Source organism: Pongo pygmaeus, chromosome 19, assembly GCF_028885625.2.
Source record: "Pongo pygmaeus isolate AG05252 chromosome 19, NHGRI_mPonPyg2-v2.0_pri, whole genome shotgun sequence".
NCBI lineage: Eukaryota > Metazoa > Chordata > Mammalia > Primates > Hominidae > Pongo > Pongo pygmaeus.
In genome coordinates this window covers 80,854,732-80,878,265 of record NC_072392.2, presented here as the reverse complement: position 1 = coordinate 80,878,265, position 23,534 = coordinate 80,854,732, and the positions used below count along the sequence as shown (strand labels likewise).

General features: G+C 51.6%; 1 protein-coding gene across 1 annotated transcript in view; it reads right to left on the bottom strand.

Annotated features, from left to right (window-relative positions):
- Positions 1–15,186, bottom strand: part of MRC2 (mannose receptor C type 2) — a 64,657-nt gene extending 49,471 nt beyond the window's left edge. The window contains exon 1 of the mRNA XM_063655880.1: positions 14,679–15,186. Coding sequence (XP_063511950.1) covers positions 14,679–14,796 — 118 coding nt within the window. The 5' untranslated portion in view covers positions 14,797–15,186. The remainder of the gene's footprint in view (positions 1–14,678) is intronic.
- Between the last annotated feature and the right edge of the window lie 8,348 nt (positions 15,187–23,534).

Below are 23,534 nucleotides of genomic sequence, written 5' to 3'. Positions count from 1 at the left end.
GTAATCTCAGCTCACTGCAACCTCCACCTCCCGGTTTCAAGTGATTCTCTTGCCTCAGCTTCCTGAGTAGCTGAGATTACAGGCACCTGCCACCATGCCCAGCTAATTTTTGTATTTTTAGTAGAGACGGGGTTTCATCATGCTGGCCAGGCTGGTCTCGAACTCCTGACCTCAGGTGATCCACCTGCCTTGGCCTCCCAAAGTGCTGGGATTACAGGCGAGAGCAACCACACCCAGCTATTTTGGTGTTTTCTATACATTGGGTCACATGGTATGAAGTAGCGTCTGGCTCAGTTTGTGAACTCCATCCATGCTGTGGCATGCAACTGGAGCTTGTTCATTCTCATCACTGTCTAATATTCAATTTTGTGAAGCTGCCACAGTTCATCCATTCTATCGTTGATGGGCATTTGGGTGGTTTTCAGTTTGGCACTAGTTTTTAGTTTTTGGCTATTATGAATAATGCTACTATGAACAACTTTGCTTTTTTAAGACTATGGTTAAAATTCCTTAGGTTATCTACTAAATACAAAGGGGAGGCCAGGCATGGTGGTTCATGCATGTAATCTCAGCACTTTGGGAGGCTGAGGCATGTGGATCACTTGAGCTCAGGGGTTCACAACCAGCCTGGCCAACATGGTGAAACTCCATCTCTACTAAAAATACAAAAATTAGCCGGGCATGGTGTCAGGCACCTGTAATCCCAGCTACTTGGGAGGATGAGGCAGAATAATTGCTTGAACCTGGGAGGTGGAGGTTGCAGTGAGCCGGGATCATGCTGCTGCACTCCAGCCTGGGTGACAGAGTGAGACTTCATCTCAGAAAAAGGGAAAAGGGACCTTTTTAGTGGAGAGATCTGGTAGACACCAGCTGAAACATGGTCAAAGTTAGCGTAAGAGAAAAAATTGACACTGGTGTGACAAAATGGAAGGACACAACATCACCCATGAGTTCCCGTTCCAAAAACGTTTAATATGAATCCAGGAACGAGTAAACAATCAGACAAATTTAGACTGTGGGATGTTTTACAAAACAACTGGCCTGGGACCCTCAAAAATGCAATGCTGATAAAAGACAACAAGGCCAAGCAACTATTCTAGATTAAAGGAGATTAAAAAGACATGACACCTAATTGAATTCTGAATTTTAAAACAGCTATAAAGGACATTATTGGGACAAATGGAGAAATCCTAACATGGACTGCATATGAGAAAAAAAATTGCATCCGCTCTATTTCTTGGGTGTGATTAGATATTATGGTTACATAGTAGCATGTCTTTGTTTTTAATTGTTACATGTTGAAGTATTTAGGTGTGAAATATCATGTCTACAACTAACTTTCAAAGTTTCACCAAACAGACCCACCACACACACACACACACACAGAGATAAGCAAATGTGGCAAAATGTTAACAACTGGTGCTTCTGGGTGAAGAGTATATGGGTGCCCACTGTATTATTTTTTCAGTTTTTCCAGTGGTTTGAGAAAGAGTATTGTACCATATGCAGTCCTCTGGGATCTTTTCCCCCATTCAACATTATGTCTCTAATATTCACCCATGTTGTTGCAAATAGCTGGGGTCCATTCATTCACCTCTGTGTTACATTTCATTGTGTCTACTCTATAATTTATCCGTATCTCTTTCCAAGTACATTTTTGTTTTCGCTAATATAAACAGTGCTTCCAAGCTCTTTGCAAACCATCAATGCCCTTACAGACTTAGATCCTTCAGGAATGAGGTTAAGTTTTTATGGGGTAATACCAGAATCCCCTTTTCTTGGGGACCAATATGCCTGCAAAGCTGCTTCCTGTTGAGTCCTTCCTATTCAGCCAGGCTAGTTTGTCTGCGAGTCATTCTCTCCACTGTCAGACAGGTTCCTGTTCCTAGGTCTAAGGTTTTAGAGCAGTTGATTGCCTCCATCTTTCTTTCTTTTTTCTTTTCTTTTTTTTTTTTTTTTTTTTTTTTGAGACAGAGTTTCGGTCTGTTGCCCAGGCTGCAGTGCAATGGCGCCATCTCAGCTCACTGCAACCTCCACCTTCCGGATCCACCCACCTCGGCCTCCCAAAGTGCTGGGATTACAGGCATGAGCCATCGCACCCAGCCCATCTTTCTCTTAATGAACTTAAAAATTGCACCCACAGGCCAGGCATGGTGACTTATGCCTGTAACTTCAGCACTTTGAGAGGCTGAGGTGGATCACTTGAGGCCAGGAATTTGAGACCAGCCTGGGCAACAGAGCAAGACCTTGTTTCTATTAAAAAAAAAAAAAAAAAAAAAAAAAAAAAATTAGGCCGGGCGTGGTGGCTCACGCCTGTAATCCCAGCACTTTGGGAGGCTGAGGCTGAGGCTGAGGCGGGCAGATCACGAGGTCAGGAGATCGAGACCATCCTGGCTAACACGGTGAAACCCTGTCTCTACTAAAAAAAAAAAAAAAAAAAAAAAATTAGCCGGGCGTGGTGGCGGGCGCCTGTAGTCCCAGCTACTCGGGAGGCTGAGGCAGGAGAATGGCGTGAACCTGGGAGGTGGAGCTTGCAGTGAGCCGAGATCGTGCCACTGCACTCCAGCCTGGGCGACAGAGCGAGACTCCATCTAAAAAAAAAAAAAAAAAATTAAATATTAGCCAGTGGTGGTGGTGTGCTTGCATTCTCACCTACTGGGGAGGCTGAGGGGGAAAGATCACTTCAACCCAGGAGGTCGAGGCTGCAGTGAATCCCACCATTGCACTCCAGCTTGTGCAACAGAGCGAGACAGTGTCTGAAAAAAAAAAATATATAAAACCAAAAGTGCACCTGCAAATGAAATCAGTGTACGTTTGAGATTATTTATGGCACTCTGTATTGGGAAGGGACTGCTTTCAAAATGCAAGCCTCAGGAAAGGAGGAATCATGCCTAGCCTGCTCACCACGGTGTTGGCAGCACCAAATACCATGCGTGGAACGTTTTCAATGTTCAGGAAAGAAAACAAAAACAAAGACACCAGTTAACTGAATGAATGAACAAAGACACCAGTTAACTGAATGAATAAATGGACAGGTGAATGTCAGGTATGCATCTTGTTTCCAGTATGTGCATATTAAATGTTGTAAGATTGTCTCACGGTCCTCAGAACTTTCCTTGTAAGAATCAGCTGGCCAGGCGTGGTGGCTCACACCTATAATCCCAGCACTTTGGGAGGCCAAGGCAGGCAGATCACCTGAGGTCAGGAGTTCGAGACCAGCCTGACCAACATGAAGAAACCCCCGTCTCTACTAAAAATACAAAAAAAAAAAAAAAAAAAAATAGCTGGGCATGGTGGCAGGTGCCTGTAATCCCAGCTACTCGGGAGGCTGAGGCAGAAGAATTGCTTGAACCCAGGAGGCAGAGGTTGCAGTGAGCCAAGATCAAGCCATTGTACTCCAGCCTGGGCAACAAGTGCAAAACTCTGTCTCAAAAAAAAAGAATCATTAGCCATATATTTGTCACTTAAAGTTACGTAAATCATCCATCATGTGGTTTCCAATTTGTTTTGCTACTAAAGGCTGTGGCTCAAGCCTGTAGTCCCAACAACTCAGGAGGCTTAGGCGGGAGCATTGCTTAAGCCCAGGAGTTTGAGGCTGTAGTGAACTATGATTGTGCCACTGCACTCCAGCCCGGGTGACAGAGTGAGACCCAGTCTCTTAAAAACAATTCTAAGAACATTTTTTTATCTTTGAGATTAATATCTTATAAATTACCAAAAGTAAAATTATGACATCAAAGGATAGGAAGTCTTACATATCCAGTTTCTTACATATTGTCCGAAAGACTGAATCCTGAAAAACAGAACCAATTTACAGTCCCCCAGTCAGATATATTGGCTTCTTCACAGCTCCGCCAATACTAGCTTTTCTGTTTTTGCTAGTTTAAGTAGTTAAAGAAAGCTAATTTCCTTCATTTCCAGTGATCCTTGCACTTTGTTTGTTTATTTATTTAAGACAAAGTCTCACTCTGTTGCCTAGGCTGGAGTGCAGTGGCACAATCTCGGCTCACCACAACCTCTGCCTCCTGGGTTCAAGTGATTCTCCTGCCTCAGCCCCCTCCCCCACCCGAGTAGCTGGGATTACAGGAGTGTGCCACCATTTTTGTATTTTTAGTAGAGATGAGGTTTCACCATGTTGGCCAGGATGGTCTCAAAACTCCTGACCTCAGGTGATCCGCCCGCCTCGGCCTCCCAAAGTGCTGGGATTACAGGCGTGAGCCACTGCGCCTGGCCATCCTCATAACATTTAAAAGTAAAAATTCCTTTTCCTATTAGTGTGTTTTTTCTGGTGTGTCTCACATTAATTTCTTATAACAGTTTAAATGCACTTCTGGAATTTTTTTCTAGTACATTGGACTTTTTTCTGTTTATTTTAATTTAAAACCATATGTTTTTCATGCCTGTGGCATCATGTAAAATTCTAGAAAGGTAACTCTCATTGCCCTTCTATTTAAAAAAAAAAAAAAAAATTCTTTGGAACACTTGTCTTTTTTCATTTTCAACAAATATTTACTAAATAATACCAAATGCCAGCCTCATAGTTGCTCACGCCTGTAATCCCAACACCTTGGGAGGCTGGGGCAGGAGGAGCCCTTGAGCCCAGGAGTTCGAGACCAGCTTAGGCAACATAGGAAGACCCCCCCCCCCCACTACTAAAAATAGAAGCAACAAAATAGAGTGGTGGCGCCGCCTGTCGTCCCAGCTACTTGGGAAGCTAAGGCAGAAGAATCGCTTGAGCCCAGGAGGTCAAGGCTCCCGTGAGTGCCACTGCACTCCAGCCTGGGCGACACAGCAAGACCCTGTTTCAAACAAACAAACGAACAAAAACAAATGCCACCGTGGCCAAGGTACTGTGCTGGAACCTGTGCAGTGACAAAAAGGCCCTGCTCTGGAGGTGTTTGAGGGACGACAGCAGTAAAATGCTAGAGCAGCCATGGAGAGAAAGGCTTCTTCCAGCTGAGGGCAATCAGAAGGTCACAGGTGTGAGTTGGGACTCAGAGACAGCCCCCTGGGAAGCTGGTACTCGTGGCAGGGAAAAAAGCCTGAGCAGAGTCTGGGTTGGGCAGTACTGGGAGCTATGGGAACGGTAAGAAGCTCAGCTTGACCTGCACAAGTGCTGAGGCCGGGAATTCTTTTTCTTTTTCTTTTTCTTTTTTTTTTTTTTTGAGACAGAGTCTTGCTCTTTTACCCAGGCTGGAGTGCAATGGCATCATCTCAGCTCACTGCAACCTCCACCTCCAGGGTTCAAGTGATTCTCCTGCCTCAGCCTCCCGAGCTGCTGGGATTACAAGCATGTGCCACCACGCCCAGCTAATTTTTGTATTTTCAGGAGAGACAGGGTTTCACCATGTTGGCCAGACTAGTCTCGAACCCCTGACCTCAAGTGATCCACCCGCCTCAGCCTCCCAAAGTGCTGGGATTACAGGCATGCACTACCATACCTGGCTGATTTTTGTATTTTTAGTAGAGGCAGGGTTTCACCATTTTGTATTTTTGTATTTTTAGTAGAGACGGGGGTTTTACCTGGCCAGGCTGGTCTTGAACTCCTGACTTCAGGTGATCTGCCTGCCTTGGCCTCCCAAAGTGCTGGGATTACAGGCATGAGTCACCGCGCCTGGCGGAAATTCTAAATTCAGAAAGTTTACATTGATTCAAGCTGCCCCTTAGCAGCGCTAACCTGGCAGCAATGCCAGCTCTGGACTGAGGGTGGAGGGGAAGACCCTAACGGAGGAAATTGTGGATGTAAATTATACCACAAAGGCGGGGGGAAGAGAGTTTTCAAAAGTGTCCATCGGTCCAGGTGCAGTGGTTTGTGTCTGTAATCCCAGCACTTTGGGAGGCCAAGGCAGAAGAATCGCATGAGCCCAGAAGTTCAAGGCCAGGCGTGGGCAACATAGTGAGACTGTGTCTTTAATTAAAAAACAACAACAGGCCGGGTGCGGTGGCTCACGCCTATAATCCCAGCACTTTGGGAGGCCGAGGCGGGCAGATCATGAGGTCAGGAGGTTGGGACCATCCTGGCTAACACGGTGAAACCCCGTCTCTACTAAAAATACAAAAACAAAATTAGCCAGGCGTGGTGGCGGGCGCCTGTAATCCCAGCTACTCAGGAGGCTGAGGTAGGAGAATGGTGTGAACCCGGGAGGTGGAGTTTGCAGTGAGCCGAGATCACGCCGCTGCACTCCAGCCTGGACGACAGAGCAAGACTCCGTCTAACAAAACAAACAAACAAACAAACAAAACAACAAAAAACCCCAGAAAACAGTCCATCGTGCGGAAGCAATTTTGTTTTGTTTGAACCAAGTACATCGTAACAATGAAATATTGAGCACCGTTAATAAGAATGAGGCAGCTTTGTAGACGATTGTGGCAAGATCTCTAAGAATACATAAAATAAAAATTATTTTGCAGAAGAGTTTAAAATATGGGCCTATTTGGGTAAAAGGAGTATTTATGTGTATGCCTATGCATTAAAAAAATCAGAAGATTACCCAGTGAACTACTACTAATCTTCACTGGGGAATCTTGGTTGGGAAGATTACCCATAGAATCTACTAGTGGTAGACTGCGGACTGTGCTAGTGTGTGATCAATGGAGGGGAGTGGACTTCACATTTTTTTGCACTTACTTGTGTATGGTTTGAATGTTTTCCACTGAGCATGCATTTTTACTTTTTTTGTTTGAGACAGGGTCTCACTCTGTTGCCCAGGATGTGCAGTGGTGCAATCATAGCTCACTGCAGCCTCCAACTCCTGGGCTCAAGTAATCCTCCTGCCTCAGCCTCCTGAGTAGCTGAGACTACAGGCACGCACCACTGTGCCCAGCTAATTAAAAAAAAAAAAATTGTAGACATGGGGTCTTGTTAAGTTGCCCCAGCTGGTCTCAAACTCCTGGTCTCAAGCAGTCTCTCCTCCCGTGGCCTCCAAACGCACTGGGATAATAGGCATGAGCCACCATGCCTGGCCCATTCTTACAATTGAGGCTAATGAACAGCATGCATGCTGCAAGGTGAGGCCTAAGAAAGGTCACTTAATTTAGTAATTAGGGAGCCTCATTAGTATGACCCTTGGGAGGCAGTCCCTTAGACAGTAGGCTAAAGGCAACTAGAGGCAAAAAGGGGAGAGGTATGCCCAACCATCCCAGTGTTCCCTCGTCTATCTTGGTTTTATTCCAGAGTCCCAGGAAGCTCCTTATCCTTCCCTAAGTGAAGGTTAAATAGAGAAGTGTAAGGATGATGAGGAAGGTGATAAAGAGGATGGTGATAAATTGAGGGGCTTTAGGGGGTAGGACCATTGAGGGTGGGATTTTTTTTCTTTGGTATTTCAATTTACTTTCAGAAAAACTATGATTACTTTTTGGCACTTACAGTAGTTAGCAAAGTGTCACGAAGCAGTAATGCCTCTGATTGAGGCTATTTCTGAAAAAAAAAAAAAAAAAAGAAAAAAGAAAAATAATAGTGAAGTAACGGGTTTAGACCTGCTTCAATTAAAAAAAAACAAAACAATGGGGCTGGGCATGGTGGTGCAGTTCTGTAATCCCAGCACTTGGGAGGCCAAGGCGGGTGGATCGCCTGTGGTCAGGAGTTCAAGACCATTCTGGCCAACATGGTAAAACCCCGTCTCCACTAAAAATACAAAAATTAGCTGGGCGTGGTGGCACATGCCTGTAGTTCCAGCTACTCAGGAAGCTGAGGCAAGAGAATTGCCTGAACTTGGAAGGTGGAAGTTGTGGTGAGCCAAGATTGTGCCATTGCACTCCAGCCTGGGTGACAGAGGGAGACTCCGTCTTTTAAAAAAAAAAAAAGTGTCAGAGGGGTTCGAACCAGAGCAACTCCATCTTTAATAGGGGCTGGGTAAAACGAGGCTGGGAACTCCTGGGCTGCATTCCCAAGAGGTTAGGCATTCTAAGCCACAGGATGACATAAGAGGTCAGCACAAGACACAGGTCACAAAGACCTTGCCGAAAAAACAGCACGCAGTATAGAAGCCACCCAAATCCCACCAAAACTAAGAGGTGACAAAAGTGATCTCTGGGCCAGGCGTGGTGGCTCACGCCTGTAATCCCAGCACTTTGGGAGGCTGAGGCAGGCAGATCATGAAGTCAGGAGTTCAAGGCCAGCCTGGTCAACATGGTAAAATCCCATCTCTACTAAAAGTACAAACATTAGCCACGTTTGGTGCCACGTGCCTATAGTCCCAGCTACTTGGGAGGCTGAGGCAGGAGAATTGCTTGAACCTGGGAGGCAGAGGTTGCAGTGAGCCAAGACCACGCCATTGCACTCCAGCCTGGGCAACAGAGTGAGACTCCATCTCAAAAAAAAAAAAAGTGACTTGTGGTCATTCTCACTGCCCATTTTTTATACACTAATTATAATGCATTGGCATGCTAAAAGATACTCCTATCAGCGCCATGACCCTTTACAAATGTCATGGCAACGTCAAGAAGTTACCTTATAGGGTCTAAAAAAGGGAAGACTCCCTCAGTTCCGAGAATTGCCTACCCCTTTCCCGGAAAACTCATGAATAATCCACCCCTTGTTTAGCATATCATCAACAAGTAACAATTGTACAAGCAGCTGAGCCGTCCGTGCTACTCCTCTGCCTATGGAGTAGCCATTCTTTATTCCTTTACTTTCCTATTAAGCCTGCTTTCACTTTTCCCTATGGATTCGCCTCAAATTCTTTCTTGCGTGAGCACCCTCTCTTGGGGTCTGGATTGGACCCCCTTTCTGGTGACAGTTGTAGTTAGGATTTTTTTTGTTTGTTTTGAGACAGGGTCTCACTCTGTCACCCAAGATGGAATGCAATGATGCAATCGTGGCTCACTATAGCCTCAACCTCCTGTGCTCAAGTAATCCTCCCATCTCAGCCTCCCCAGTAGGTGGGACTACAGGCATGAGCCAGGACACCTGGCTAATTTTTTTTTTTTTTTCTGTAGTGACTGGGTTTCGTCATGTTGCCCAAGCTGGTCTTGAACTCCCGGGCTCAAGCAATCTTCCCTCCTGGGCCCCCAAAAGTGCTGGGATTACAGGCATGGGCCACTGTGTCCAGCAGGATTTTGTATATTGAAGACTGTGTTTTATATTTGGGAACCTTGATAGTCATATTTTCTCTTTTTTTTTTTTGAGACAGAGTCCCGCTCTGTTGCCCAGGCTGCAGTGCAGTGGCGTGATCTTGGCTCACTGCAACCTCCGCCTCCTGGGTTCAAGCAATTCTCCTACCTCAGCCTCCTGAGTAGCTGGGATTACAGGCGCCCCCACATCATACCTGGCTAAGTTTTTGTATTTTTAGTAGAGATGGGGTTTCACCGTGTTAGCCAGGATGGTCTCGATCTCCTGACTTCATGATCCACCCGCCTCGGCCTCCCAAAGTGCTGGGATTACAGGCGTGAGCCAACTCACCCAGCCTTTCTCTTAATAATAAAAATAGCAATAATTTAGTATTGTTTGCTAAGAAATTATTCTGTGCCCAGTAGTGTACCAGGCACATATCTCATACGTTCATGATCTCATTTGTATGTAATTCTTATAATACCTCCACAAGAGGTATTGATTTTTCCCATGTTATAAATGAAGACACTTGAGCCTGCCTGAGGTCACATAGCTGGTGAGTGGCATCAATCCTGGTCCCACCGATTCTGTCCCTATTTACATTTCCAGAGGACTGAGGTGGGGAAACACTGCCAGCCATGCCCACAATCCTGCCTCATCTACAGGAAGGAGGGGCCACTGCTCAGCCTTGCACCCAGCTGCCTTCAGGGAAGGCTGGGGAAGGCTGAGGAAGGCTGGCTATAGTGTTCCCTACATGTGCCCTCCTTAGGTGATCCCTGGGAAGGAGATAAACAGAGAGGCCACCCATCCAATCTGGGATTTGTCACTGTGGGCCATGTCTGTGTGCTTGTCTCTCGTCACCCCAGGTCAGCCCAAGAGGCAGGGACCAGGCTCCCTCAGTGTCCTCCCCAGGATCCTTGAGTCTCGAAGGAAGGGTCACTGGAAGGTGGAAGAGGGGAGGGGAGGCACACCAGGCAAAGGGATCCAGCGTGGGCACAGGCCTGGAGGTGGAGAAGGCTGGGGCAGGACAAGAGACCAGAGGCATGGGGGGCTGGGGAAACTAGGAAGAAGTTGGTCCTTCTTCTAAAACAAAAACCAGAGCTGCGGAGGGCAGAAGGCACAGTCAGAGAAAGAGAAATCAGGAGGAGGGGGAGGCTGAGGGGAGCAGAGTGCAGGTGGAAGGGTCTGCGCTGTGAGAGTGCAGAGCCAAGAGGCTGGTGCGGGGGCGGGAGCGGGGAGGGAAGGGGGGACGAGGGGCCAGGGGGAACTGCAAGAAGGGAATCAACTGGTGGAACTCCACAAGTGGCCACAGTGTGCAGCTGAGGGGTCAACCCAATCTGTTTCCTAAAGGGCTGCAGCTGGCGGACCCCAGCAGTCCCCCAGTGTCACAGGTGCCACTGGACAGCCCTCATCCAGCTGCCGTTTACTGGTACAACCCCTAGCTGAGTAGCGACGGATCTGCAGGGCCCAGAGTGAGCTCCAGGAGCGCGTCACCACCCCACTGGCCCACCCCACCCAGATTCACAGGACCCAGGCGTGGGAAAGCGGCCCCCTCCCATCTCACGTAGGCCTAAACAGGAAGACACGCTTCCTATCAGCAGTGCTCAGGCCTTCCAAGTCCAGGGACCCCCACTGGAGACATGGTGGCGAGGTCTCAAATAAAGAACAGGCCATGGCCATCTCTGCTTCGGCTCTGCAGGGACTCAGTAGACACCCACTGAAGGAATGAATGAATGAATGAATGAACAACCATGTGAATCCTTGACCTCAGGGAAGCTGGAGTGCCAGGCTGGGGCACCTTGAGTCACTCACTTATCAATGCCTTCTTGGAGGGGGTCCCTCAGAGATCCTGAGGACACTGCAGGCAGCTCGGTCCAGGCCTCCTGGACCCACAAGGAAGTGGGCGACCCAAGCGCCCAGACCGCTGAGATGTGACAGAGGGCTGCTCGCTCCACCCACCTCCTCAGGAGTCCTCCCGGTGGGACACATTGAGAGGTGTCCTAGAGGGCTTGGAGTTATGGGGGCAGGGAGAACACATAAGGCAGAATTTCCCAGGCTTTCCTAACACACACACACTGACAATGCTTCATGCGATGGAAACGCTGTATGGTACTGGAGCGTTCAGGCTCCGTAACCACTCCTGGGTTCGAATCTCACTGGTACCACCTTCTAGTGGTGTGGTGGCACAGCCTTGAGTGACTCCCTTAACATCTTTAACATTTTCACGCCAGGTGTGTGCAAGGGTGACACCTGCTCAGAGATGGGAGGTGCCGAAGAGCTACTGCCAGCACAGGACCCAGCACGGCGCCCATCACATGCACAGCACAGCTGTGGGTGCCATCGCTCCATCCCTCCGGGGGTATGGACGGTGCAACAGGACTCCTCCTCGATGCTTAAACTGATGAGGAACTCAAATCAATATCTGCCTGAGAACTGCATGGCACTTCTGAAATCATCTCATTGAGCCAAGTCACGGTGCCCTACGTGCATCAGAAAGCCAGGATTTCTCCGGTGTGAAAAATGGGGGCCAAAACCCGGGGTTCTTCCTCCCCTCCACGTACCCTCACCTTGCCCAGGTGAACCCAGAAGAGAGCCAGGATCCCAGCACTAGCCACAGCTCGGCTGGGCACCTCCTGGGCCCTGATGGCTCACGGAGAGACAGAGGGTTGGAACAAGGAAAACTGAGTTTTGCGTAGGGGAACAGTAAGAAGTTTCTGAACCCCACGACTCAGCAGAAGCTGGGCCGGAAGTGTAGGGAGCTGGTCTGGCTGACTCTGGTCAGAGCCCCAAGTACCCCATGCCTCCCTCCCTGTCCTTTAGGCAGCACCGACCTTCCCCACAGGAAGATTTCCTGAGATCTCTTCATCCCATGACCTTGAGACTTGATCCCTGGAGCTCCCAGAAGCCCCTTTCCCAGCAACTATCCCCTCATTTCTCTGCTCGGAAACCTCCAAGAGTCCCCTGGGCTTCCCCACAGCCAGCGTGCAGGTCCCTTCCCCATTCTGGCCTCCCAGGCACCTCTTTCACTCAACCTTCTCCCCGGCCCAGCCAGCAAGCTTCCACATCATCCCCAGAAGAGCCCAGCCCGGCGGCCCCTTCCTGCCTCTCTCCAGAAGCCTAGGCCACCCTTTGGCCCACATGGTCTCTCCTGCCTCCAATCTCCAGACGGGAAGCATCCACACTCCAGCCTTTCACTTACTAAGTGTGTGACCAATGCAAATGATCAGACCCCTCTTAGCCTTCATTTCCTCAACTGCAAAAATGGTCCAACAATAACCATCTCCTTGGGTTGTTATCAGAATGAAACGGGAACTTGCACATGAAGCGTTTAGCGTGGCTCTGGGCAGGCAGGCAACCCACCAACGGCATCCCGCCCCCTATGCAGTTCACTGTTCCACGTTTCATTCTCCCACAAGATTTTCTTTTTCCAGAGGATGCATCTTATACTCTTCTCTACCTTCCCTCCTCCCCAAGAACTTGGCTCAAGGCTGAGCAAACTGCATGCTCCAGAAATGCAGTAATATGGCAACCAACAAAGAGGACTCCTTCCAGTGACAGGCTCCGTGGGCCACTCCACCAAGGTGGAGAAAAGATGGATTCCACCATCACGCACCAAGAAGGCACTGCCGCCTCGCTGCCCCCGCCCCGTGCTCTGGGCACACAGGGCTCCCCCCATGGTGGTCAGGAAACTGCCCACATGCAGCCCCTGCCCTGCCTGGCATAAGCCTCGCCCCCAGCAGCACTGACCTGCCACACCCTACCTCCCACACGCATTTCCTGGGGCTATTTGGTCCCTGGTGCTGGTGAATTCCTCCCAACGACAACGTAATTCACCAGGTACTAGGGGCTGCCAGCTCTTCGGGCAAGGAATTTGGCCCAGAGGCTCTGAACAGGCTTCCCAGGGGAGAGACCAGTGGAATTTGGCAGGGCAGGGGCAAGCGCACTCTGGGCAGAGGGCACAGTTCCGAGGGAAGGAACCTGCAGCAGCTCCATCCTCCTCCTGCTCAGCTGCTGCTGGAAGACCTCACATTGCCTGCCACCCAGATCCAAGCCTCCTCAGGGTGTGGTCAACGCAGTGCCAACGGCAAGGGGACCCTCTGAGGCTACTCATCCCTGGACACAGCCCCAGGGAGGGCCAGGCACAGAGACCAAGAAGAGAAGGGACACTCCAGGTGTCCTTGTCCTCCCTGACCGGGCCTCTCACCAGGCACTTCCAGCCCCCTCTATGAAAAGCTCCAGGGGGAAAGGCCGAGTCAGCACTCTGGCCACAACTCTCTCCCAGGGCCTGGCTTTAAAGTGTGCTCTGGAGCTCTGGGAATGGCTATCCTCCCCACCCCTCCCCACTGCCTGCCTCCTGAGGCCCTGCGCAGAGAGGGCCTGTGAGGCCGCCCTGCAGTGGGTTAGGGGGTTACCCGGCCTGGTTTGTGTCTGTCCCACATTCAATGCCAGGTGGGCCCAGAATTGCCCCGGGGGGCTCTGGTTGCTGTGAATGTGGGTCACCGTGGCCCCCACCTTTCCCATCTGGCAGATACGTGTCTTGGGCCTGCGTCATGCCAGGCCAACCCAGCAAGCACGGGCCAGGCTGGAGGCCCTAGACTCTCCAGGGGGCTGTCTGGTCCTTGCACAAAACTGCAGACACTACACGGACTGTCCCCATCCCCCAATTAAACAGCCAGCAGGACCAAGCTGGGCCGGGCGATTCCCGCGTTCACTCCAGACACCCCCACCCCCACTCCCCCAGGAAGTGGATCTTTCCTTTCAACTCTCAGATTCTTGGCGAGGGATCTGTCTGTCCCCACACTTCACTGTTACCCCTGAATAAGGAGCAGGAAGAGAATGGCACAGTTTTGGGGTTTTCTGATTTTTGTTTTGTTTTCTGTTGGTTGGGTTTTAAAACCTTTAGCAGCTCTTTTGCCGCTCAAGATCTGCCCCCTCTGGAGGGCCACGAGTGTGCCCAGAGCTGCCCACGCTACGCAACATCACAGCACGGCGGCGCCCAGCCTGTCGCTGCGTCCCGGTGGCAGGAGCCTCCTCACAGGGCTGCTGAGCTCACGCGTGGCGGATGCCGCGCGCCACAAGCCTCCTTGAAGACTAAGTGTGGAAAAGAAAATATCAACGCCCACGAGATGCAGGGGGCGGGGGGAAGGTGGGGGAAACGAACCCTCGCGGATATTTGGAAAGCCGTTCTAACGCATCAGTCCTGGGGCAGAGCGAGGAGACCGGGCCCGGGAACTCCCGGACAGAGAGCCCTGGCTCCCCAGGCGCGCCCTGCAGGTCCCCTGCCGAGGACGGGCCGGCGCCGGGTGGTCCGGGAGCGCCGTGCGCGGGGGTCCTCAAGAGCCCACCCGCTTCCTCCTAGGCTGCTGGAGTCCCCCGGGCTCCCCTCCCCCGCCGCCCGCCACATCTGGTTCCACTCAGGTCCTCCCCCACCTCTAGGCGCGCTCCTCCTCCCCTCTCCTCCCCCGCTTTCAGAAAAGCGGAGACGAGTTTTAAAAACCCAGTCACACACACACGCACACACGCTTCTGGAGAAAAGAGGGGGGGAAAGGAGGGAAAAGTCGAGAGCGGCCCGCGCCCCGGCGCTCCCCCCGCCCGGGCCCTGAAGTTGGCCAAGTTGGCAGCGCCTTACCCGGGAGGGCGGCGTCCCCAGGGGCGCCGGGACGGCCGAGGTGCAGGCCCCCGAGGAGCAGGACGCAGCACAGCAGGTGACGAGGCCAGGGCGCGGGGGCCGGCCGGCCGGGCCCCATCCCCGAGCGCGGCGTTCAGTGGACGCGGGGACCGAGGGTGCACGGGCGCAACGCGCGGTGGCAGCCCCGAGGCTGGGCTGTGATGACCGCCCGCAAGGGGCTCGCGTCCTCCTCCGGGTCGGGACGAAGTGATGCCTCCCGGGGAGGAGGAGGGAGGAGGCAGCCCGGGCGGAGGGAGGGCGGAGGGAGGAGCGCAGAACCGGGGAGGAGGGTTCGAGGGGTAGAGGGGAAGGGAAGTGGGCAGCGTGGGAGGGGAAGGGGAGGAGGCGCGGGGCTGGGGCGAGAGCGTCGGGAGGGAGAGAAAGGGGTGGCGGAGAGGAGGACACGCCGGGTCCAGGAGGACCCCAGCGTGCGCCCTTTCTCTTGCTGCTCTGTTTCCCAGTCTCTCCCCGCCTTCCCTCTCTTCTGTCCCGGCCAGGAGCCCCAGACGCTGCGTCACAACTCCCCCGCTGGCGCGGGCGGGGAAGCAACTGCAAAACTTTCCGCAAACTTCACGGCGTGGTGGGACCTGGGCTACGAGGTCCGGCCAGCCCGGGGCGGGGGCGTGCGACTGACCCAGGTGGCCAGACCCGGGCCGTCAGCATCCGCCCCGCCATACCGCCTCTTTCTGCGGACGTCTCCAGCAGCCCAGCATCCCCTACCTCCATGCCGAGGAGGACCCCTCCCCCGGTCTGGTGGGGAAGGGGCGGAGCCCAGGGCCTGGCCACCACGGCGAAGATTGGGGGAGGGGGAGGCAGAGCCCTTGTTACGTGTGCGGAGCGCAACAATTCTTGCACGTCTTGTTTTAGCATTTTCGTGACCCCTGTGTCAGTGTCCCCGGTGCAGGAGTGTAGCACTTTTGCTAGTTGGGGCTGCATCCAGAAACCTGGGGAAAATCTGTCCACTGGACGTCCCAGAAGACCAGCATCCTCACTCCCACCAACTGGACTGCTGGCCGGTAGCAAAAGACCAACTGGAAATTTCATAAAAGGTTAGACAATCCACAGTTACTCAGTGTTACGCAACAGGTCTCTGCAGCACAGAGCACAAACTGGGGAGTCAGGATGCTGGAGTCCAGCCCTGCCTCTCTGCGGATTCCCTGCCTGACCTTGGGAAAGCCTCTTGGGGTCTCGGGACATAGGGCAGGACTGAGACGTTGAGACCCCAAGTGCAAAGAAGACATTTCTCCTACCACGAGTAATCAAAAACACTATGAAACTGTAATATGGGCCGGGAGCGGTGGCTCACGCCTGTAATCGCACTTTGGGAGGCCGAGGAGATTGAGCCCAGAAGTTGAAGACCAGCCTGGGCAACGTAGGCAGATCCCATCTCATTTTGTTAATATAAATTTTTTAAATAATAATAAAACTGTAATATAAATTTTATTGTTTCCTATCTTGTCCACCTTGGTATGTTTTTTGGAAATAAATTCAATTTTTTTCCTTTTTATTCCTCCTATCTTGGGTAAATGTTTCCCCAACTCTGCAATGGGGGTGTTGGGCCAGAAATGCTCACTCGTCTCTTCCCATCTCTGCCAGGCTGAGGCTCTTGGTAAACAGTCCAGTGGTAACAGAGCCTCGAAGCCAGCCCCCGCTGAAATCCCCTAGAGGCCCCCGGAAAGGGTCCCATTAGCCATCCTTTGGTTAGCAGCCAGACCAACAAAGCCCCTGCACTCCACGGCTAGCTTCAGCAGGTCCGACAGGGCCAGGTCCCTTCTGGTGGCTGTGGCTCCACTGCCCCTTGGGACATGTCTTCTTGGTGTGGCATGTTCTGGGATCTCAGTCCTCTGCACACAACAGGCCATGCTGGAGCTGCCTCTTGGCCTTCTCTCTTGCACAATCCTGTAATCTCCGAAAGATTTGAGGATTTGCCGGCTAAGCTGCTCTCTTGCTCTCAGAACACAGGATACTCTTTCTTCTGAAGCAGGGTTGGATTCCCCCTTCTCCAGCAGCTTGAGTAGGTTTCGGCGTTTCCTGCTGCCGGTCTTCCCCACCCTCCTACTATCAGTGGCAGGACAGAAGCCCACTCCTTGACATCACCACTGCAGAGCATGGGGCCAGAGGGTCCACCACTTGCCGGCACCAGGTCCCGCCATGCCCGGCACACAGGAAGTGTGCTCTCATCTCTTCACCCACCGGTTCAACAAGCACCGACTGCTAGCCCTGTGCTAGCTGCTAGGGAGAGATGGGCAAACACAGTTGCAGCCCTAGAGGAGCCTCATTTAGTGGGGAAAATAAACGTTTTGCCATATTCCAGGCAAAGAAGACGCAAGGGCTGAGGAGCACGAAAGTGTGCTGCTCTCACAGGGACAGAGGTTGGTTCAAGCCTCTAAGGCCCGGTTCTAGTCTCTGTCAAGGGTGAGACTTCCTCCTCCAGCGTGACGTGGTTCCACACCGTGTTCTGCTGACTGTCTGAGACTTCCTCCTCCAGCGCGACATGGTTCCACACTGTGTTCCACTGACTTCTGCTGATGTCTGCAGCTACCAACTGCTTTTGATCTTGACTTTGGGGCAGAAAGCAGGGACACATCTGGGAGATTCTCCCTGTGGAGAATCCAGGCCAGTTCCCTACTGCATAAAGATCCTGTGCAGGCTCAGTTGTCAACAGAACATGGTCACAGTCTGTAGGAGTGTTGGGTGTTGTGAGCAGCATGGGGCTTTCGAGGAACCCCTCATCAACACCCAGACTTTCATCTGCTTCCAAAGAAGGGCCAGCGTCCTCTGTGCCCACAGCCTCCTCACCATTCCTGTGCCACAGTTGAACAGCCGTTTATTGAGGGCCAGTATGTGCCAGGCATCAGGCTAGATGCTGGAGACTTAGTGAGGTCTCTGACTTGTCCAGGGGATTTTTCCCAAGATGGTATTCGCTATCGTGGAACTGAAACTGAGAATGGTTCTCGCCTAGACACTAACCGGCAGCCAGCAACAGGTACTGAGGGTGATATGGTTTGGATCTGTGTCCCCGCCCAAATCTCATGTCAAATTGTAATCCCCAGTGTTGGAGGTGGGCCCTGGTGGGAGGTGATTGGATTGTGGGGGTGGATTTCTCATGAATGGTTTAGCACCGTCGTCTTGATGCTGTTCTCATGACAGTGAGTGAGTTCTCACGAGAACTGGTCATTTAAAAGTGTGCAGCACCTCTCCACTCTCTGTCTCTCGCTCCTGCTCCAGCCATGTGAACTGCTGCATCCCTTCCGCCATGATTGTAAGTTTCCTGAGGCCTCCCTAGAAGCTGAACAGATGCCAGCATCATGCTTCCTGTACAACCTGTGGAACCATGAGCAAATTAAACCTCTTTTCTCTATAATTACCCAGTCTCAGATATTTCTTTTTTTTTTTTTTGAGACCAAGTCTCACTCTGTTGCCCAGGCTGGAGTGCAGTGGTGCAATCTCGGCTCACTGCAACCTCCACCTCCTAGGTCCAAGCGATTCTCCTCCCTCAGCCTCCTGAGTAGCTGGGATTATAGGCACGTGCCACCACGCCCGGCTAATTTTTTTATTTTTAGTAGAGAGGGGTTTCACCATGTTAGCCAGGCTGGTCTCGAACTCCTGACCTCAGGTGATCCACCCGCTTCAGCCTCCTAAAGTGCTGGGATTACAGGCGTGAGCCACCGTGCCCGGCCGGGTCTCAGGTATTTCTTTATAGCAATGAGAGAATGGTCTAATCCTGTATTAGCATTACCCATTAGTAGACCCCCTGTGGGTCTGCTAATTTCATCAAAACCAGTTTACACCAGGTGTGGCGGTTCAGGTCTTGTAATCCTAGCTCTTTGGGAGGCCAAGGTGGGAGGATCACTTGAGGCCAGGAGTTAACACTCAGCCTGGGCAACGTAGCAAGACCACATTTCTACAAAAATTGTTTAAATTAGCTGGGCGTGGTCATGGTGATATGCACCTGTAGTCCTAGCTACTTGGGAGGCTAAGACAGGGGAAGTACTTGAGCCCAGGGATTTGAGACTGGAGTGAGCTATAATCACCACTGGACTCCAGCCTGAGCAACAGAGCGAGATCTTGTCTTTAATCAATCAGTCAATCAAACAGTTTAGTGGAAGGAGTATAGACTTTGGAGCCAGAGAAACCTGAGTTCAAATCCTGGCTTTGCCATTTCCCAGCTTTGTGACCTGCAGCAAGTTATTAATGCTTTAACTCTGAGCTCACAATAATTCTTACTTGTAAATGGGGCAACTTGAGATGTTTCCTACCTTGGGAGTTAAACGTTAAGTGTAAAGCAATGGCATGGCCCCTGGATGAATGGGGATGTTCAGGGAATGTGGTCTCCTCCATTTCCCATCTTCCTTTGCCATTTGGACATCAGGGTCCTTACCCTTCACCCTGCCTGTCTCTCCCCTACCCTCCCACCCTACCCTCCCACCCTACCCTGCCTATGAAATCTGCACAGATCAGTTTTATCGGATTGTAACATTGAGTTTTACTTTGCCTGGGAAAACAATACAACATCCCTGCATTTTCTGAACATCTCCATATTTAATTGTGTACAAAAATGGTACCCTAAAGTGTAAAGTAATCTAATTAGAAGCATGCTCACTTTGGCTAATAAATGTGTGTCCATAAACAGCTCAGCATGGGGCAGTGGGGTGAGTCCAGGCCTGAGGAGTGGAGGTGAGTGGGAGTTCCAGCTCTGCCATTCACTAGCCACATGTCCTCGAGCAAGTCACTTCCCTTCCCTGAGTCTCAGGTGCCCTGTGAGGTGTAAGTTTTGGTGTCATTACTCACTGTGCTTAGGGATCCTCTGGCATTACTCTCCTCTTCTCTGGTTCTGTGGCTCAGCAGCTTCTCCAGCCAGAGGGTTCCCAGGGGAGCAGAGCACCCCAGCAGGCCAGGTCTACAACAGAAGCTTAGGAAAGGAGAACTCAAGACAGGGAGGGAAAATGCAACTGGATGGCTAGGTAGGGTAGGAGGCTATAAAGAAAGACTTGGGCCGGGCGCGGTGGCTCACGCCTGTCATCCCAGCACTTTGGGAGGCTGAGACGGGCGGATCACGAGGTCAGGAGTTTGAGACCAGCCTGGCCAATATGGTGGAACCCCTTCTCTACTAAAAATACAAAAATTAGCCGGGTGTGGTGGCGGGCACCTGTAGTCCCAACTACTCAGGAGGCTGAGGCAGAAGAATCACTTGAACCTGGGAGGCAGAAGTTGCAGTGAGCTGAGATTGAGCCACTGTATTCTAGCCTGGGTGACAGAGCGAGACTCCATCTCAAAAAAAAAAAAAAAAAGACTTGGCCAGTCCTTGCCTGAGGCAACTAGAAAAGAGGCAGTGACCCCAAAGGGTTCTGTATGACCTGCCCCACCCTGCACCTTCTCCAAGCCAGGGAAGAGGACTGGCCAAATGTGGGGCTGGCCCAAGTGGGTCTCACCCTCTCTTCTCCCTGGCTCCTGCATCTCAAATCCCTGGGGCTCCACTCAGGCAATCCACTCCAAGTCCATCTGGCTACACCCTCGTCTACACCATCAAGGATCCTAGAGGGGACTGGGCTAAAGAGGGAAGGAAGACGGCAGGCTCAGGATTCAGAAAGACCCACAGTTCAAGATCTAGTTCAACCTCTTCCAAGGGTAACTTAAAGGAACTATTTTTTTCCCACACCCACATGACTGGGGAACTTTATGGCTGGTCTGTCTTCTCTTGACTGGTCCACCCCAGCCCTCCTCACCATTCATCCAGCCACAGTTACAACCTGACAAATATTCTGCCCACTTTCTCTAGGTTCTTTCCCATCTCCCTTCTGTGGAGAACACCTAGAAGGGCTCCCCGATCCCAGGAAAGCCTCTGAGTTTATATCCACTCACTTCCAACCCAAGGCCTGTATTAGAAGAGGAATCCTTAGGCCAGGCACGGTGTCTCACGCCTGTAATCCCAGTACTTTGGGAGGCTGAAGCAGGTAGATCACATGAGGTCAGGAGTTTGAGACCAGCCTGGCCAACATGGTGAAACACCATCTGTACTAAAAATACAAAAAATTAGCCAGATGTGGTGGCGGATGCCTATAATCTCAGCTACTCAAGAGACTGAGGCAGGAGGATCGCTTGAACCCAGGAGGCGGAGGTTGCAGTGAGCCGAGATGGTGCCATTGCACTCCAGCCTGGGCAACAAGAGCGAAACCCTGTCTAAAAAAGAAGAGGGATCCTTTAAAGGACCCCAAATTCCAGCCTTTTCTCTACCAAGGGCTAAGAGATAGTTACCTCACAGTGTCTTCCAGGAAGCAGGAAGTACAGATTTCCTCTCCATGAGCCTAGGAATCTGGACATCGACTCTCACTTGGAGGAGCCACCGTGAAAACACTGTGAGCTGCCAGCGGGGCCCTGGAGTAAGCTCAAAGCGGGAGGGCTCAGGACTGCGAACCCCAGCTGCAGCAAGGGTCACAAAGCCAATGCCTCTCAGATCCTCGCTGGCTCCTGTCTCCACTGGGGAGGCTTGAGCGGGTCAGGAGCAAGCTGACTAAGGGGAGCTCAGAGAGGGACAGAGGTTGCCCTGAGGCACTGGAGTAAGGAAAAGAGGGCACCACAGAGCTGAGCTGAAGAACCAGTTGTGCATGAGTGAGATGGTCTCCAGAACTTTCTACTGCCCTCCCCAGCTGGGGAGGCGAGGAGGAAAGGGAGTCACTGAGATGGAGCAGGATGCCACTTAGGGCTCTGCTGGGCCTCCTAAGCATGGAAATAAAGGAAAAGTCTTGAGTCCCTTTTGAATGACATCCCAGGCACTTAGCTAGCCTTAAAAAGTCAATGAAGCCGGACACAGTGGCTCACACCTGTAATCCCAATACTTTGGAAGGCTGAGGTGGGGTGATTACTTGAGGCCAGGAGTTGGAGACCAGCCTGAGCAACCTAGTGAGACCTGGTCTCTACAAAAATAAAATAGCAATCTGATAAATGTGAAGCTAAGTAACTATCGTTTCACAAGCAAGTCACTCACAAGGTGTTTTGATTCCCCACAGAAACTAAAAGATAACATCTTAACATATCTTCTTATGATGTTTCCACAAACCTCCACCAGATGGAAAATGCCTCTATTACTATACAGACCTTAGATAAGGGGGAGCTGGGGACTGAACTCTGACCACTGTTCTTTGCCACGAGCCAGACCAGTGTATACCCTCCATGTATTTCTTGGTTTAAAATGTTGCCTGCAGCTTCTGCTATCCTGAAATGTAATCCCATCTTTAAAAACTCTTGCTTGTAAGCCACCAGGGAGTTCTGGTCTTTATTTTATTATTATTATTTTTTTGAGACAGAGTCTTGCACTGTTGCCCAGGCTGGAGTGCAATGGGGCAATCTGGGCTCACTGCAACCTCCACCTCCCAGGTTCAGGCAATTCTCCTGCCTCAGCCTCCCAAGTAGCTGGGATTACAGGCATGTGCCACCACACCCAGCTAATTTTTGTATTAGTAGAGACGGGGTTTCATCATGTTGGCCAGGCTGGTCTTGAACTCTTGACCTCAGGTGATCCACCTGCCTCAGCCTCCCAAAGTGCTGGGATTCCAGGCATGAGCCACTACGCCCGGCCTTAGGGAGTTCGGGTCTTAAGCGCTAGCTGCCTGTTCTCCTTGCTAGGCACCAAACAATAAATATGCTTTTTCCCACTGCAAATCTCAGCATCAGTGCCTGATTTTACTGCGATGGGCAAGCAGACCCCAGTTCAATTCGGTAACAGTATCACCCTGACTACTCTACAAGGGCCTCCCCTGACCTGGAACCGCAATGCCTCTGAGCCTGTCCCTGCACTGAGGACGAGGCCGAGCCAGGAGTCCAGGCCTCCTCTGAGCCACAGCTGTGGTTGGGCTGGCAGCTCTGCATCTTCACGATGTCACCCGAGATCCTCCGTGACCTTTCCCTCTGTCTCCCCAACTCAAGAAGGACAGGCAGGGGGAGGTTTCCTCTAGTCTCAGTACTTGAGCCTTCTAAGCAAGGCCCGGTCCCTGCCAACAGCCTTCTGTGGCTCTCACTGATCCTGGCCCAGCGGAAGGCCAGGCTTTGCAGATGCAGAGCCTCCCCTGATCCATCCCTTCCAGCTGAGGCCTCCGGCGGAATAGAGCCTGGACCAGAACAGGAGCCAGGAGGCTTCATCCAGCTGGCCCACCACCTCCACCCTGTCCCAGGAGGCTGGCCCCACCTCCCTCAGCGGAGCAGCAAGTAGGAGACAGGGGCACCTGGGAGGCACTGCAATGTTTTCCAGCTGTTTAGTGGGTGGTGACCAGCATTTTCAAAGTGCAGTAAAACACTAAATGTCACAGCGCATGGCACATGAGTTAAGCCCTATGCTGGGGGATATGTTCTGGTTGAGATGTTAAGATGTTAGTCTGCTCACCTGACTGAGGAACTGCATCTGACACACTGCCCGGAGCTCCTCTTGGGTCTCACACCTAAGTTCCCTCACCCCACCTGTCTGGCTCTACTTCCCCTTCAGAGGCACCGGCGTTCAGCCGGCTTCCCGGCTTCCCGAGGGGCAGCTCATGCTGCAACAACACGATACGGCGTTTGGAGCAAGGGAGAGATGCACGAGGCGCTGTAAGAGCCCAGAGGAAGGCCGGAGGTGATGCCTAAGCTGAGTTCTCCAAGATGCTCAGGCGGCCAAAGCGATGGAACGGCACTGGCAGAGGGCGGGATGTGTGAGATCATAGGGGCCCTTCAGCGACACACATTGTTTGTGAAGCTTCTAAGGACCCTTTGCTGCTATGTTCCCCTCCTCACCCTAGTGAACTCTGCTCCTCTGTCAAGGCCCAGTGCCCTCTCTCCATCCCCAGGGTC